This window comes from Lynx canadensis, chromosome D3, assembly GCF_007474595.2.
Source record: "Lynx canadensis isolate LIC74 chromosome D3, mLynCan4.pri.v2, whole genome shotgun sequence".
NCBI lineage: Eukaryota > Metazoa > Chordata > Mammalia > Carnivora > Felidae > Lynx > Lynx canadensis.
In genome coordinates this window covers 59,389,186-59,405,650 of record NC_044314.2, presented here as the reverse complement: position 1 = coordinate 59,405,650, position 16,465 = coordinate 59,389,186, and the positions used below count along the sequence as shown (strand labels likewise).

The following is a 16,465-nucleotide window of genomic DNA, read 5'->3' as shown; positions in this document are numbered from 1 at the left end:
GCAGTTCATAAAGGGAAGTTTATAGCAATATAGGTTTATCGTAAGAATGAAAAAAATCCCAAATAAACAACCTAACCTTACAACTAAAGGAGCTAAAACAAACAAACAAACAAACAAACAACAACAAAGCCCAAAGCTAGTAGAAGGAAGGAAACACTAAAGATTAGACCAGAAATAAATGAAATAGACACAAAAACACAATAGAAAACACCGATGAGGGGCGCCTGGGTGGCGCAGTCGGTTAAGCATCCGACTTCAGCCAGGTCACGATCTCGCGGTCGGTGGGTTCGAGCCCCGCGTCGGGCTCTGGGCTGATGGCTCAGAGCCTGGAGCCTGTTTCCGATTCTGTGTCTCCCTCTCTCTCTGCCCCTCCCCCGTTCATGCTCTGTCTCTCTCTGTCCCAAAAATAAATAAAAAATGTTGAAAAAAAATATTTATAGAAAACACCGATGAAACCAAGAAGTGATTCTTTGAAAAAATAAACAGAATAAATAAATATTTATCCAGACTCATCAAGGAAAAAAAGAGGGTGGGCTCAAATAAATAAAATCAGAAATGAAGGAGGATAAATCACCACACAGAAATACAAAGGATAACAGTATGAAAAGTTATATGCCAACAAATTGGACAACCTAAAAAGAAACAGATTAATTCCTAGAAACATACAATCTTCCAAAACTGAATCAGAAATAAATAGAAAATGTGAAGAGACCAATTACTAGTAAGGAAATTGAATTAGTAGTCAAAGAACTCCCAACAAACAAAAGTCCAGGACCGGAGAGCTTCACAGGTGAATTTTAACAAACATTTAAAGAAGAGTTAATACCTATTCTTCTCAAACTATTCCAAAAAATAAAAGGGGAAGCCAGCATTACCCTGATACCAAAACCAGATAAAGATACCCCCCAAAAAGAAAACTAAAGGCCAATATCTGTGGTGAACATAGATGTAAAATCCTGAACAAAATATTAGCAAACCAAATTCAACAATACATTAAAAAATAGTTTACCACAATTAAGTGGGATTTATTCCAAGGATGCAAGGGTGGTTCACTATTTGCAATCAATCAACAAGATACATCATATCAACAAGAGGAAGGATAAAACAATATGACTACCTCAGAAGATGCAGAAAAACATTTGACAAAGTACATCCATGATGAAACTGTACAGAGTGGGTTTAGAGAGAAAATGTTTCAACACAAAAAGAGCCACATATCAAAATCCCGCAGCTAAAAACACATTCAATGGTGACAAACTGAAAGCTTTTCCTCTAAGATCAGGAACAAGACAAGGATGTCCACTCTCACTACTTTTACTCAACATAGTACCGGAAGTCCTACCTGTGGCAATCAGACAAGAAAAAGAAATAATTGGCATCCAAATTGGTAAGGAAGAAGTAAAACTCACTCTTTGCAGATGGCATGACACTATATACAGAAAACCCTAAAGATTACACCAAAAAACTACTAGAACTGATAAATGAATTCTGTAAAGTTGAAGAATACAAAATTAACATACAGAAATCTATTGCATTTCTGTACAGTAATAATGAAGTAGAAGAAAAATAAGAAAACAATCCCATTTACAATTGCATTAAAAGAATAAAATAACTAGGATAGATTTAATCAAGGAGGTGAGAAACCTATACTCTGAAAATTATCAGAAACTGATGAAAGAAACTGAAGATGACACAAAGAAATGGAAAGACATTCCTTGCTCCTGGATAGGAAGAACAAATATTGTTTAAATGTCTATACTACCCAAAGCAGTCTACACATTTAAAGCAATCCCTATCAAAATACCAACAGCATTTTTCATTTTCTAGCTTTCAGAACTAGAACAAATAATACTAAAATTTGTATTGAATCACAAAAGACCCCCAATAGCCAAAACAATCTTGAAAAAGAGAAGCAAAGGGTGAAGCATCACAATTCTGGACTTCAAGTAATATCACAAAGCTGTAGTGACCCAAACAATATGGTACGGGCACAAAAACAGACACATGGATCAATGAAACAGGGTAGAGAGCCCAGAAAGAAACCCACACCTATATGGTCAATTAATCTACAGCAAAGGAAGCAAGAATATACAATGGGGAAAAGGCAGTCTCTTCAATAAATGGCGCTGAGGAAACTCAACAGCTACATGTGAATGAAACTGGACCACTTTCTTACACCACACATAAAAGTAAACTCAAAATGGATGAAAGACCTAAATGTGAGACCTGAAACCATAAAACTCCTTAAAGAAAACATAGGCAATAATGTCTTGGACATCAGTCTTAGCAACATTTTTCTAGATACGTCTTCTGAGGCAGGGGAAACAAAAGCAAAAGCAAACTAGTGGGACTACACCAAAATAAAAAGCTTTTGCACAGCAAAAAAAAAACACCAACAAAAAAAGACAACCTAGTGAATGTGATAAGATATTTGCAAATAATATATCTGATAAGGGGTTAATACCCAAAATATATAAAGAACTCATACAACTCAACACCAAAAAAACCACAAAGAATCCAATTAAAAATGGGAAGAGGACCTGAAGAGACATTTTTCCAAAGACATACAGATGGCCAACAGACACATGAGAAGATGTTTAAGGTCACTAATCATCAGGGAAATGCAAATCAAAACCACAATGAGATATCACTTCACACCAGTCAGAAAGGCTATCATCAAAAAGACAGTGAATAACAAGTGTTGGCACAGATGTGGAGTAAAAGGAACCCTCATGTACCATTGGTGGGAATGTAAGTTGGTGCAACCACTGTAGGAAACGGTAAGGACGTTATTCAAAAAGTTAAAAATAGAAATACAGAGAACAAACTAACGGCTGTGGCGGGAGGTGGGGGGTGGGGGGTAGCTGTGGGTAGGCAAAATAGATAAAGGGGATTAAGAGGTACAAACTTCCAGGTATAAAATAAATAAATCACAGAGATGAAAAGTACTGCATAGGGAATACAGTCAATAATATTGTAATAACATTGTATGGTGACAGATGGTAACGACACTCATCATAGTGAGCACTGAGTAACAAAGAATTGTCAAATCAATATGTTGTACACTTGAAACTAATGCTACATTGTATGTCAATTAAACTTCGATTAAAGAAAGAGGGGAAAAGGCCTTCTTACTCTGATTTAAAAAAAAAAAGCAGGGGGGTGCTTGGGTGGCTCAGTCTGACTTCAGCTCAGGTCATGATCTCCCAGTTCAAGAGTTAAGTCCCTTGTCGGACTCTTTGCTGACAGCTCAGAGCCTGGAGCCGGCTTCACGTTCTGTGTCTCCCTTTCTCTCTGCCCCTCCCCCACTCACACTCTGTTTCTGTCTCTCTCAAAAATAAATAAAATAAAATAAAATAAAAAAACATTGGGACACCTGGTTGCATCCGACTCTTGATCTTGGCTCAGGTCATGATCCCATAGTTCAAGAGTTAAGAGTCCTGCGTTGGGTTCTGTGTTGATAGCATGGAGCCTGCTTGGGATTCTGTCTCTCCTTCTCTCTACCCTCCCCCTGATTGTTCGTTCTCTTTCAAAACAAAAATAAGTAAATAAACTTAAAAAAAAAAAAAAGAACTAGAAGGAAACTCTGAGATCTCCCAGCCAGCCAATTTATTTTACACTTAATACGTAGCATATTGTATTTCCCAAAGATGTCCATGCACTTTATGCCATCCACATGCTCTTCTCACGCTCCTCTATCAGAGGCAGGGCCTATGTTCCCTCCACTTAAACCTAGGTGGACTTATGACCATTGTGGGAATAGTAGGTAACCTCTCGGGTGAGGCCATGAAAGGCAAGAAGATTCCTCCGGCTCTCTTTTATGACACACATTCTTGGGAACCCAGAGCCAACATGGAGGTGACTGGCTAGTCTTAAACCAGCACACTAGAAAGGTCATATAGAGACAGAACTGAGAAAGTGAGTGAGAGTGAGGAAGAGAGAAAGAGAGAGAGAGAGGGACAGAGGGAGAATGAGCATGCTGAAGAATCTTTCTAGCCCCAGTGTTAGCCTTCAGATTTGTGAGATGCAGCACAGCGACCACCAGTCACATATAGCTACTTAAATATAAATTACTTAAAATTAAACAAAATTTCAAAATCTATTCTTCAATCACACGAGTTATATTCAAGTGCTCAATAGCCACACATAGCTGCTAGCTCTATTTCACTGGACAGGGCAGGTGTAAGACTGTTTCTATTCATTGGAAAAAGTTCTAGGGAATAATGCCGCTCTAATAACTGTAGCCCCCAGCCCTTCAAGCTGCCCTAGTGCTGTGTGGTGCAGACATAAGCTATCCCATCAAGCCCTGCAAATTGCAAATTCGTGGCCAAAATCAATGTGTTTTCAGGCACTGATTTTTGGGGTGGTTTGTTACGTACCAGATAGTAAGTGGAACACAAGGAAATAAAGCTGAAGATGTGAAATAATCTGCCGGAGTTTTGAGTCCTGAAAGTCAGTCAAATATTGGGACTAATCACATTTTACTTCAATGTCCAGTAAGTGCTGATGAATAAATGAACAAGGAAAATCCCGAGTCTTGGAGCCATGCAATAGTTTTGTTTTTATTTATTTAAAAAAATGTGTATTTATTCTGAGAGAGAGAGAACGAGCGCATGCACATAAGGGACAGCGGAGGGGGAGGACAGAGAATCCCAACCAGGCACGTGGAGCCCGATGCGGTGTTCGAAGTCACGAACGATGAGATCACGACCTAAGCTGAAATCAAGAGGTGGACACTTAACCGACTGAGCCACCCTGGTGACCCAAACCCACAATATCTTTAATTTCAAATACTTTGCCACTATGCACCAGAAGCATTGTCTCCACTACTCCAGAGAAAGCTTTGACGATTCCTGGCTCTGAAGGAACAAGATCTGAGAAACGTTAGCATCACGGAATCCATGGTAAAGAAAACAAGTCCTAGTTTCTTTCCAGTGAATTTACCAGACTCACCATTTAGCAGGTGAAGCTCACTCAATTTTCCAGTTTTTACACTCATATAGTAGTCTTTACTTTTTTAAGTTTTTTATATTACATATTTTTAAATTTTTTTTAATGTTTATTTATTTTTGAGAGAGACAGAGAGGGCATGAGCGGGGGAGGGGCAGAAAGAGGGAGACACAGAATCCGAAGCAGGCTCCAGGCTCTGAGCCGTCAGCACAGAGCCCGACGTGGGGTTCGGACCCACGAACTGTGAGATCATGACCCGAGCTGAAGTCAGACGCTCAAACCGATTAAGCCACCCAGATGCCCTATAGTACATATTTTTAATCTTAAAAGCAAAAGAAACAAACCAAAAACCTTTGATGGTGTTTATCAATATCAACCAAAAGCTATTTTTTTTAATTGATTGATTGATTGAGACAGAGGGTACAAGCGAGGTGAGAGAGAGAGAGAGAGAGAGGAAAACCACAAGGGGCAAAGAGAAAGAATCTCATAAGGGGCAAAGAGAGAAAAAGAAGAGAGAGAGAGAGAGAGAGAGAGAGAGAGAGAGAGATGGAGAGAGAGAGAGAGACGTGGGGCTCACCCAGGCTTGTGTTTCACCTGAAGGTGGGCTCGTGTTCACCGAAGCAGGGCTCGAGCTCACCCAGTGTGGGAGTCAAACTCATGAACTGTGAGATCATGACCTGAGCCAAAGGCAGATGCTTAACACCTGAGCCACCCAGGCACCCAAAAAGCTATCTTTTAAAAATATTCCTTTACCAAGCAATTCATTTTAATAAAATCCAATTTTAAATTATTTGAACTAGGGGCACCTGGGTGGCTCAGTCGGTTTAAAAGTCTGGACTTCAGCTCAGGTCATGATCTCACAGTCTGTGAGTTCGAGCCCCATGTCAGGCTCTGTGCTGACAGCTCGGAGCCTGGAGCCTGCTTCAGATTCTGTGTCTCCCTCTCTCTCTGCCCCTTCCCCACTCACGTTCTGTCTCTCTCTGTCTCTCAAAAATAAATAAATGTTTTTTTTTTAAGTTTTTTAGAAGTAATTATTTGAACTAATGGAATTACAGATTTGGAAAGTCAAAATAAACTAGGATGTAAGTGAATTTCCACCTAAACATGAATATAAAAATCACTGTGAGACCCTTCTTCCTTCCTTCCTTCCTGCCTGCCTTCCCTTCCTTCCTTCCTTCCGTTCCTTCCTTCCGTCCCTTCACTCCCTTCCCTTCCTCCCTTTCGCTCTCGCTCTTCCTTCCTTACTCCTTCCTTCGCTTCCTTCCTTCCTTCCTTCCTTCCTTCATTCCTTATTATTTGAGAGAGAGAGAGACAGAGGGGCATAGATAGAGTGAGAGAGAGATTCCTAAGCAGTCTCCACACTGTCAGCACAAAGCCCAAATGGGCTCGATTCCATGACTGTGAGATCATGACCTGGCCGAACAAAGGGCTTGATGCTTAACCCGACTGAGCCACCCAGACACCCCATGAACTCTATTTCTAATAAGGAATTATGAAGCTACATTGAAACAACCTGGGAAGTATCACAGCTTCCCCATCAACCAGAGCAAAAGCTAGACTTCACGTACAGGACTACAAATTTTCTGCTAGCAGGAGCCTAAGCAGACATACCATATCAAAACTTCCACGTATGGAATTAGACACTACTCAAAATAACTGTTAATCTTTAACTTTATTTATTTTTTTCAAAGTAATCTCTACACCCAGCGTGGGCCTTGAATCACAACCCTGAGATCAAGAGTCACATGCTCTTCCAGGGCACCCGAGTGGCTCAGTTGGTTGAGTGTCTGACTCTTGATTTCGGCTCAGATCACGATCCCAGAATCATGGGATCGAGCCCTGCACTGGACTCCGTGCTGAGTATGGAGTCTGCTTAAGGTCCTCTATCTCTCTCAAAAAGAAAACGAAAAAAAAGTCACATGCTCTTGCAACTCAGCCAGCCAGGCACCCCCTAAATTGTTAATAGCTACATGTTTTAAAGAGTTCTTATCTCTAAAATGTAGAGATTAGAATTATGATAAAATGGTATCAGGAATTTGCCTGAAGTTAAGATGTAGCTGGGGTGGGCAGTATAGAGGAACACAGATGAAACAAAGTAGCCCTGAGTTAATGACTGCTTGTCACTGCTGGGCTTTATACCTCCTCCTTCTACTTACGCTTGAAAAAGTCCACAGCCAAAGAATTAAAAACCAACCCACGAATATTTACATGTTTTGGTTTGAAATGCAAAGCAAGGGTGAAGAGAGTATGAGATGGTGGCAAACCACACTCAGATAAAGGCCAGGCTTCCTAGAAGTTCAACTATTAAAGAAAAGGACCAAAATGTCCAAAATAAATACAAAATGCCTCAAATCTATAAAAACCCTTATCACTTCTATTTTTTTAACATTTATTTATTTTTGAGAGACAGGGCGAGACAGAGTATGAGTGGGGGAGGAGCAGAGAGAAGGGGATACACAGAATCCAAAGCAGGCTCCAGGCTCTGAGCTGTCAGCACAGAGCCTGATGCGGGGCTCGAAATCACGGACCGCGAGATCATGACCTGAGCTGAAGTCAGACACTTAACCGACTGAGCCACCCAGGTGCCCCAAAACCCTTACTACTTCTAGAACACACACCCAAGTGCTCCATGTTGGGATCACAACCAGGACGTAGCTGACTCATACATTACACAGAATTCTAACATGTGTGGTTACTGGATTTCTTAGCCAACAGCCAATAACTAAAAGGGAGGCTAATAAATACAGACACACAAAAGGCAGAAGGCTGCTGATGGCCTAATGGGATGGGGAAAAAAAGGGAACAGCTATATAAGACGTGAAGTTCACCGCTAATTAACCCAACTTTATGGGGTAGTAACTAGTACGTTTAGTTGGAAGGCCACAGGATTTGGAGTCAAAGACTGTTCCACAGCCACTTACTTGCTAGACGAACCTAACCAAATTATTTAACCTCATTTTTTTCTTTAGAAAAATGAAAGTGGTAGCTATACCACTAGGCTTATCCTGAAGACTGAAAGAGAGGTAACTGTCGAGTACCTTAGAAGCAGATTCTCCAATCTCAGCTGACCATTTGCCTACAACCTTACGAGAGTCGCTGAGCCAGAACCAGCCAGCTGAGCGCTCCTAGACTCTGAAGCCTCGGACGCCGCATGAAATAAAATGTTTGCTGCATTAAGTTGCTACATTTGGAATAACTGTTGCACAGATAGACAACTATTATATGAAGGAACAAGGTATCTATTATTTGACTAGCTAAATTTTTTTTCTAAATATAGTCAATTGAACTTCTTGGTATACAAACTAGGTAACACAAGGGACCCTTTTCTTTATCTGAATGGCATACTCATCACTTTGTAATGGCATATTTATAAAGCCGGGTATTATTTCAAGATGAAACTTCTTGAATCTGACATGGCTCATATGCAAGAAAACTATGGGGGGTAAAAACCTAGACTCTGTGTCACGGTTCAGTACCTCAGGCCTTGACCTCATACTCAGGCCTTTACTCTGTAATACACATATACTCTGTATCTATATCTATGCACTGTATATCTACACTACATTTTATTTTTTAATGTTTATTTATTTAGTTTGAGAGAGGAAAGCACAAGCAGGGAGGGGCAGAGAGAGAGGGAAGAGAGAATCCCAAGTAGGTTCAACACTCAGCACTGAGCCGGACACAGGGCTAAATCCCACAACTGTGAGATCTTGACCTGAGCCCAATCAAGACTCGGATGCTCACCCCACGGAGCCACCCAGGTGCCCCCACGTTTTAATATTAATAAAAGTATGCTTAGTCCTACCTGAATGAGGCATTTGCTCACATCGCTAGCACAGAGCGCTTTGTTACAACTCAGTGACTCAGGGACCCAAGTCAGGAACGCCAGAATGGCCAGAGTAAGCATAAAAACAGAATGTGACTTCATGGTTCTTCAAAGACAATCAACTCCCAGGAAGCTAAAGCAACAAACAAAAAGAAACAAAAAAAAACCCGAAACTTTAATTCAAAGGCAAGGACTAGGTGAAGAACAAATACAGAAATGGAAAGCAAAACAAATAAACAAAGACTCATTATTTGTATTAACAACTTTGAGTGATCATTTAAAGGACCTTTTCAATGAGTGATTAAGCAGTCAAAACCAACTACTTTATATAGTAATGTCTTGTCAGCAAACTGCAAATACATATATGTGTGTGTGTGTGTGTGTGTGTGTGTGTGTGTGTGTGTGTAATACCACCGGATTACTGAGGCAAATAACTAGTTTTAATACTGCACCACTTTAGCTTCAGGCCCATTATTCAACTTTAAACCTATATAAAAACTATTAATATAGTACCATAATATAAAACGTTTAACAAATTTTAAAACTGCAAATTATTCTAATGATTATTTATGACTATCTCATTTTATGTCTTCACATAATTAGCCAGAAGCTATGAGCTTGAAGCAGCTCAGAGAAAGAAGTTGAGGTGACAGTCATTTCTTAAATAACTTAGCAAATAACCAAGGGGTAGTAAATTATCAACTGCATTAAGAACTCCGAGTAATTTCTTAAAATGTGAAGATGTTCTTTTAAGCCTATACCATAGGTACCATAGATTCTGCAACGTTATTAAGAAGACAGTGCATTTTAAAAAGGAAAAGGAAAACAAGACCAGCACAAATCCTGATAGTGGTTAAACAGTGATTAAGCTAACATGGTTAGTAAGCTTTTTAAAAAGATAGAACTTCTTCGAGCTCAAACACCCCCCCCCGAATCAATTAAAGTAAATGATTATTGATGTCAGATAGATAAAAGGTGAGTTTATGGAGCCTTTATGATTACTGTAAACTTTTACTCCAAGCATTACAAAATACAGTAAAACAAAAGCTCTAAGAAGGTGAAAAGAATAAAGGGCTTTGCACCAGGTATGACTCAATTTTGAAAGAGAAAGCCCTGGCGAGGCCCACAAAGTATTCCGAAAGACCGTTAGTAACCCAACTTTCTAATATATTTAACAGCACATACCAAGTCGGATGATTCTGGTGCCACCAGTACATATTCGTGGAGGCCAAAGAAGGTATTTTGAAAAGTGATTTTTTTTTTTTTTCCAGAACTAGTTTTCACCCTACACTCACTAAAACTGGGACTTTCCCCCGCATCTCTTATGGTTGTCTCCATCCTACTCCCCAAAGCTTACTGGAAAAAGTATTCAAGATCAACAAGGGCAAGTACAAAGCAGGTAACATTGTTTAAAGGGCCTCTCTTTTTCCTGAGGAGTCAGGAACGGTGCCGCATCGAAACTGTTTTCGTCCGTGGGGACCAGTTTCTCAGGCTCTGGCGACCCTGTGCGTGGTCCCCAAGGGGATGGCACTGACAGCAGCCTTTGTGCCTCTGGACGGAGCCCCAGCTGCCGGTTGGCGAGGCAGAGGCCACCGCGGCTCTTCACCCCCGCTCGCCGACGCGCCGCTGAAAGCGAGGTAGGGGAGGGGGGCCGCAGGGGGTCCGCCGGCCTGCGCGCCACCGCTCCAGCACCCACCGTGGCGGCGCCCCCACTTCGTCCAGCGCGTAGGCGGGTACCATGCCGCGCGGGAGCTGCGCCCGCTCCTCCCGCCCCGATGATCCCGTCCGCGGCCTCGGCCTCCAGAGGCCGGAGCTTGGGGCCCGGACCCTCCCCGGCCGCAGACGCTGCCCCGCTGCTCCCGCTCACCGTGCGCCGTGGCGCCGCCAGGCCGCCTGGCCCTCGTTTCCCCGCAAGTCACCCGAGCCCTGGGCGCGCCGCCGGGCTGTGCGAGGGAGGGCAGGCCGCGCCTCCGCGCCGTCCCTCAGCGCTGCGCCCGCGAGCCTCGGGCACCTTAAAGAGACAGGCCCGCCACCGCCCTCCCCCCAGCTCCCCCGGTCCCTCCGCCCGCCCTCGGCTCCCCGCCGCCGCCAGCTCCCGACAGGAGGCGTCTCTCACTCCCGGGGCGCTCCTGTCAGCGCACGCCCCGGCCCCGCCCCCGCCAGGCCCGGCGCCCAGTCTCCAGTCCGGCCCCGGCCCGGCCCGCGCGAAGGCCCCGCCCCCAGGCCCCGCCCCCCCCGCCAGGCCCACCGCCGCGGTCCCCGCCCCAGCCGCGGCCCCGCCCCGCTCACGCACGAAGGCCCCGTCCGCCCTCGAGTCACGCCCAACAGCGGCCACACTCCGGCCCCCAGGGACACCCACCCGGGCGCCCACGCGCGCTTTCCCCTCCGCCCTCTTCCCCGCCCCCATCTCAGGCTTCTTTGTCCGCCTACCTGGGGCAGACCCTCTGTGAGGCCCCAGTCCCTGGACTTAGCAAGTGCATGTCGCGCAGCCGCCCATTGACGTACCCGAGCTCGGTGACTCTCTACGGCAACCACTTGAGGCAGCGGTGATGGTCCCGTTATGGGATGCAAGACAGAGGCATCCTAGTGGTGGAGTAGCCCAGCCCGCTACCTTGCAGAGCTGACACTTGAACTCTTGTTATCTCATGTTGGAGGCCGGATTATTAAAAAGGCAGGTTTCTGGGCTCTGGCTCAGAGCAACTGAATAAGGATCTGCTAGGGCAGAGCCTTCGTTCAGCAGTTCACTAAAATTTGCTGCGTCCTTAGCCAGTGCCTGGCACTGTGCTTAGCACTGGAACTGGAAAAGAGGAGGGGACGTGGGTGCTGGCCGAGAAGGAGGCCAGTGGCCTTCGGAGAGGATGGACAGACAGCTAGACAAATGGCTGCAGCGAACCACCCCCAAGTAGGAGAAGGCTCCCGGAGCATGGGATGACGCAGCCCTCATTTCAGGCTGTATTTATAGAAAAAGAATTCCTTCCATCAGCAGTGGCATGTACATAAAAGCATTTGAGAATTGCGCTCAGATCTTTACACACAACCCTGGGAATTTGCTTTTTAAAAAGATTCCAGAGTGATTGAGTTGGAGCCCATTGGGCTAGATGATCCACAAGGTACTTTCCCTTTGCAAATGGTGACATAATAGTGATAGAGTTTTAAGCTAGTAGGAGCTTAAATGCCTTACATTCCCCTTTGTTGCTTGGAAGAAAACAGAAAGAATGGATGGAAAGAGTTGATTGGCCAAGGGGGTTGGATTACCTTAATAATGTTAGTCCATTTTTGTACAGTAAGTAAATAACGTGCATTTTAAAAATCATCCCTGAAAGTTATATTTTTAAAATTTTTAAATGTTTTTATTCATTTTTGAAAGAGAGGGCATGAGTGGGAGAGGGGCAGAGAGAGGGGGACAGATGATCTGAAGCAGACCTCTGTGCTGACAAAGGCAAGCCTGATGGGGGCTCAAACTTACAAGCCGGGAGATCATGACCTGAGTCCAGGTCGGATGCTCAACTGACTGAGCCACCCAGGTGCCCCATCCCTGAAATTATCTTAAGGAAATAATTGAGAGTATACACTTTAAAGTCCTATCCTTTGGCATTACTTATTGGTTAAATAATTATGGCACTCCAGTGCAATGGACTAAATCACCTATTAAAAGTAATATTGTAGGTCAGAAGTTCTCACAATTCCAGGTCTCAAGACCCCTTTACACTCTTGAAAGGTACTGAGGGCTCTGAAGAGGTTTTATATGTGCTACATCTATCAAAACTTTTGAAATTAAAACAAATTTAAGAACTATTTATTCATTTATTTCACTTAAAAATAATAGACTCTACTGTAAGGTAACACGAAAGACATATTTTATGAAAAATAAGCATATATTCCAAAACAAAAAAACAGAAAAGTGACATTATTTTACATGTCAAAGTTAATAGAAGGCAGCTGAATTTTCATATTTGCTCCTGCATTCAAACTGCTGCAATATCATGTATTATGTAGCCTCTAGGAGACTACTCTAAGCTTGTGAGAGGAGAATGAAAAAGGCAAATAATATATTAGAATTAAAATAAAAATTCTGAGCTCATGAACCCCCTGAAACGGTCTTGGGACTCCTAGGGTCCCCAGATTACACTTTGAGTACTAGTATTGCAGATAAATATTGTTGGCATGGAAAGATATTCATTGTATACCAACATTTTAAAGTGGTGTACATACTTTTGGAATGATTAACATCAAAAATTGTGTATACAGGGGTGCCTGGGTAGCTCAGTCAGTTAAACGACCGACTCTTGGTTTCTGCTCAGATCATGATCTCATGGTTCGTGAGTTCAAGCCCTGAGTAGGGCTCAGAGCAGACAATGCAGAGCCTGCTTGGGATTCTCTTTCTCCCTCTCTCTCTGCCCCTCCCCTGCTCTCTCTCTTTCTCTCTCAAAATAAATAAACTTAAAAAAAATGTTATATAGGTATTTAAGAAGGGCTGGAAAAAGAACCATGGTGTTAGCAGTGGTTATTTCTTGGTGAAAATATGAGTGATTTTTGTTGATGTGTATTTTTTGTTGTTTTTTACCTGCATTTTCTGATGTCTTTGTTTCTGTTACTTTGGTAATAATTTTTTTTTAATTTTTTTTTTAACGTTTATTTATTTTTGAGACAGAGAGAGACAGAGCATGAACGGGGGAGGGGCAGAGAGAGAGGGGGACACAGAATCGGAAACAGGCTCCAGGCTCTGAGCCATCAGCCCAGAGCCCGACGCGGGGCTCGAACTCGCGGACCGCGAGATCGTGACCTGGCCGAAGTCGGACGCTTAACCGACTGCGCCACCCAGGCGCCCCCCCACTATCCCATTCTTAATGTCTCTCGACTTGGGTAACTCAACTCAATTAGCTGATCTGGTTTTACAGATTTGAATTAAAGTGAGCCACGGTTTATCCACCTCCCAGCTTGATCTGGGAGGAAAGATCTACCGGGGATGGGAGGCCCATTTGAGGAGAAACCTCCTTTGTCCATCACTCTCTCTCCCCCTTCCATCCTTCCTCCCTGGTCTGTTATGGGTCTACTGCAAAGCTACCTAAAGAATGAAGAAAGGAAGTGGATTTCTTCTAAAGGCCTCTCAATTCTTCCTGTTGTAAAACAAGAGGGGCACCTCGATAGTTCAGTCGGTTGAGCATGGAGCCTGCTTGGAATTCTCTCCCTCTCTCCCTCTGCCCCTGTCCCCACCATGTCCCCCCCGTCCTACTCCACGCTTGAACACACACACTCTCTATTGGAAAGAACAGAAAAAAGAAGAGAAAAGAAAAGAAAAGAAGAAAAGAAAAAAAGAAAAGAAAAAGAAAGAAACATAGGAAATCTTGAGGAGATATATATATATATATATATATATATATATAGTTCTAAAGTTTCTTGTCATTCCCTCGCTATGAATGGTTGTTGATCCACCATGTAAAATTAACATTCAGGCAGGTTATTCCCCACGTGGGGATAGGGGGTGAAGGGTAAGGTAGGGGTGGAGGGGTGCCCCGGGACTGCAGGAGGCCCAGTAGACCACTGGGGGGAAGCATGCAGACCCCACCTGCTAGAAGAGGGTGCTATTTCAGCAGAGGAGATTTGCAAAGGACTATCAAGGACTATTGAGATACTTAGAAAACGTGAGCCCTAAGGCTTCCCAAAATTCAATATTTACAAGTGTAAATAGTAGGCTCAGGGGCGCCTGGGTGGCGCAGTCGGTTAAGCGTCCGACTTCAGCCAGGTCACGATCTCGCGGTCCGTGAGTTCGAGCCCCTCGTCAGGCTCTGGGCTGATGGCTCGGAGCCTGGAGCCTGTTTCCGATTCTGTGTCTCCCTCTCTCTCTGCCCCTCCCCCGTTCATGCTCTGTCTCTCTGTGTCCCAAAAATAAATAAAAAACGTTGAAAAAAAAATTAAAAAAAAAATAGTAGGCTCACTCTTGCCTAACAAATTAGGTCCAAACTCTGTAGCTTATTTATTTAAAATATCTATTAATTTATTTCCATTTACTTTCCCTGCCCCCATCACAGAAATAATACATACTTAGGTGGGGAAAAATTTTAAATTATGGGACCTCGTAAGGCCATTTTAGCCCCTAGCAATTGCTCTTAGCTTTGTGTGTACTTCTGTCTTTTTCTTAAAGTTTATCTACTTTGAGAGAGAGAGAGAGAAGCAGGGGAGGAACAGAGATAGAGGAAGAGAGCGAGGATCCCAAGCAAACTCCCAACTTCAGCGCAGAGCCCCATGCAGGGCTCGAACTCACAAACCATGAGATCATGACCTGAGCTGAAATCGAGAGTTGGACGCTTAACCGACTGAGCCACCCAGACAGGTGCCCCTTCTGTCTTTTTTAAGTCACATACATTAGTGTATGTTTGTGAAAAATGAAATTATGCTAAGAACACTTCACTACAACTTGCTTTCTTCCACTTAGCATATCTAGACCATCTTTTCATGCCAGTATATGCGTATCTTTTTTTTTTTTTTTAATTTTTTTTTTCAACGTTTATTTATTTTTGGGACAGAGAGAGACAGAGCATGAACGGGGGAGGGGCAGAGAGAGAGGGAGACACAGAATCGGAAACAGGCTCCAGGCTCGGAGCCATCAGCCCAGAGCCTGACGCGGGGCTCGAACTCACGGACCGCGAGATCGTGACCTGGCTGAAGTCGGACGCTTAACCGACTGCGCCACCCAGGCGCCCCATGCGTATCTTTTTTGATGTTCCACAAATCCTCTCCATAAGTCAAGCTGGTCTATTTTCACACTTCATACTTTTCCAATCTTGTATTTCTGCACATTCTTCTTTTTGCTAAGAACAGGATTCTTATTTTTTTCTAGCTACATAAATCTTACCCACGCTTTAAAACCTGTTCAAATATCACTCTATCAGATATCAAAAGTCATCTTCCATGTTTCAACCCAATGCCTGGCACATAGTAAGTCCTCAGTGAATGAATCAATTCAGTGAATGGGTTCCCTGGCTAAAGTCCCCAATAGCTCTGAGCCCCTAAAGCATTTATTTGCACTGATATTTCACAATTAGTGCATATATGTTTTGTTTCCTCAACTAATGTTAGGAGCTTCTTTAGGGCAGGAATTATGTCATTAACGTATCACTTCACTGTGCGCAGGGGTTCTGAGGCCCTCGGAAGGACCATGAAAACTAGGACCCGTGGTCTCACCTGTATTAGCCAAAAATGACAGTAGTAATGAAGAGGTGAAAAACATTTAGTGAAGAAGATAAGGCTGCATAGAGTCAAGAGCTTGATGGTCACTTTAAGAAACAAGGGAAAGCAGAAATCAGTGGGGCTAGAATAATCAGAAAGACTTCCTGGAGGCTTATGCTTGGTCAGAAGGGGAGGTCAGACCTGCAAGGGCAGAGAGGAAGACTTTGGGAGGTTAGTGACTGGAGGATGACGGGCTGGGAGGAGGAGTGTCCTAGCAGCAAACCACCCAAGACGACCTCAGAGCCGCACCACCTTACAAGAGAGGAGCTCCAAGGACCCAGGAAATCAATCCTCTGTGTGTGTGTTAAATGCATGTGACGTAAAATTTACCATCCTAATCACTTGAGAGTATACAATTTGGTGGCATTTAGTATAGCCACGATTTTAAGCAACCAGATAGTGGTGACCCTATCAAATTCCAGAACGTTTCTCTCACCCCCAAAAGGAAACCCAGTACACATT

At 43.5% G+C, this 16,465-nt stretch overlaps 1 protein-coding gene across 2 annotated transcripts in view; it reads right to left on the bottom strand.

The window, feature by feature from the left end:
* The window catches only part of TWSG1 (twisted gastrulation BMP signaling modulator 1), a 71,793-nt gene extending 61,017 nt beyond the window's left edge, over positions 1-10,776 (bottom strand). Inside the window, exons 1-2 of one of the 2 annotated variants that reach the window (XM_030336750.1) lie at positions 10,644-10,776; positions 8,756-8,909 (exon numbers count right to left, since the gene is read on the bottom strand). In XM_030336750.1, coding sequence (XP_030192610.1) covers positions 8,756-8,878 — 123 coding nt within the window. In that variant the 5' untranslated portion in view covers positions 8,879-8,909; positions 10,644-10,776. Of the gene's footprint in view, positions 1-8,755; positions 8,910-9,961; positions 10,204-10,643 lie in introns of those variants that run through there. The other variant, XM_030336751.1, reaches the window with a different exon arrangement.
* Between the last annotated feature and the right edge of the window lie 5,689 nt (positions 10,777-16,465).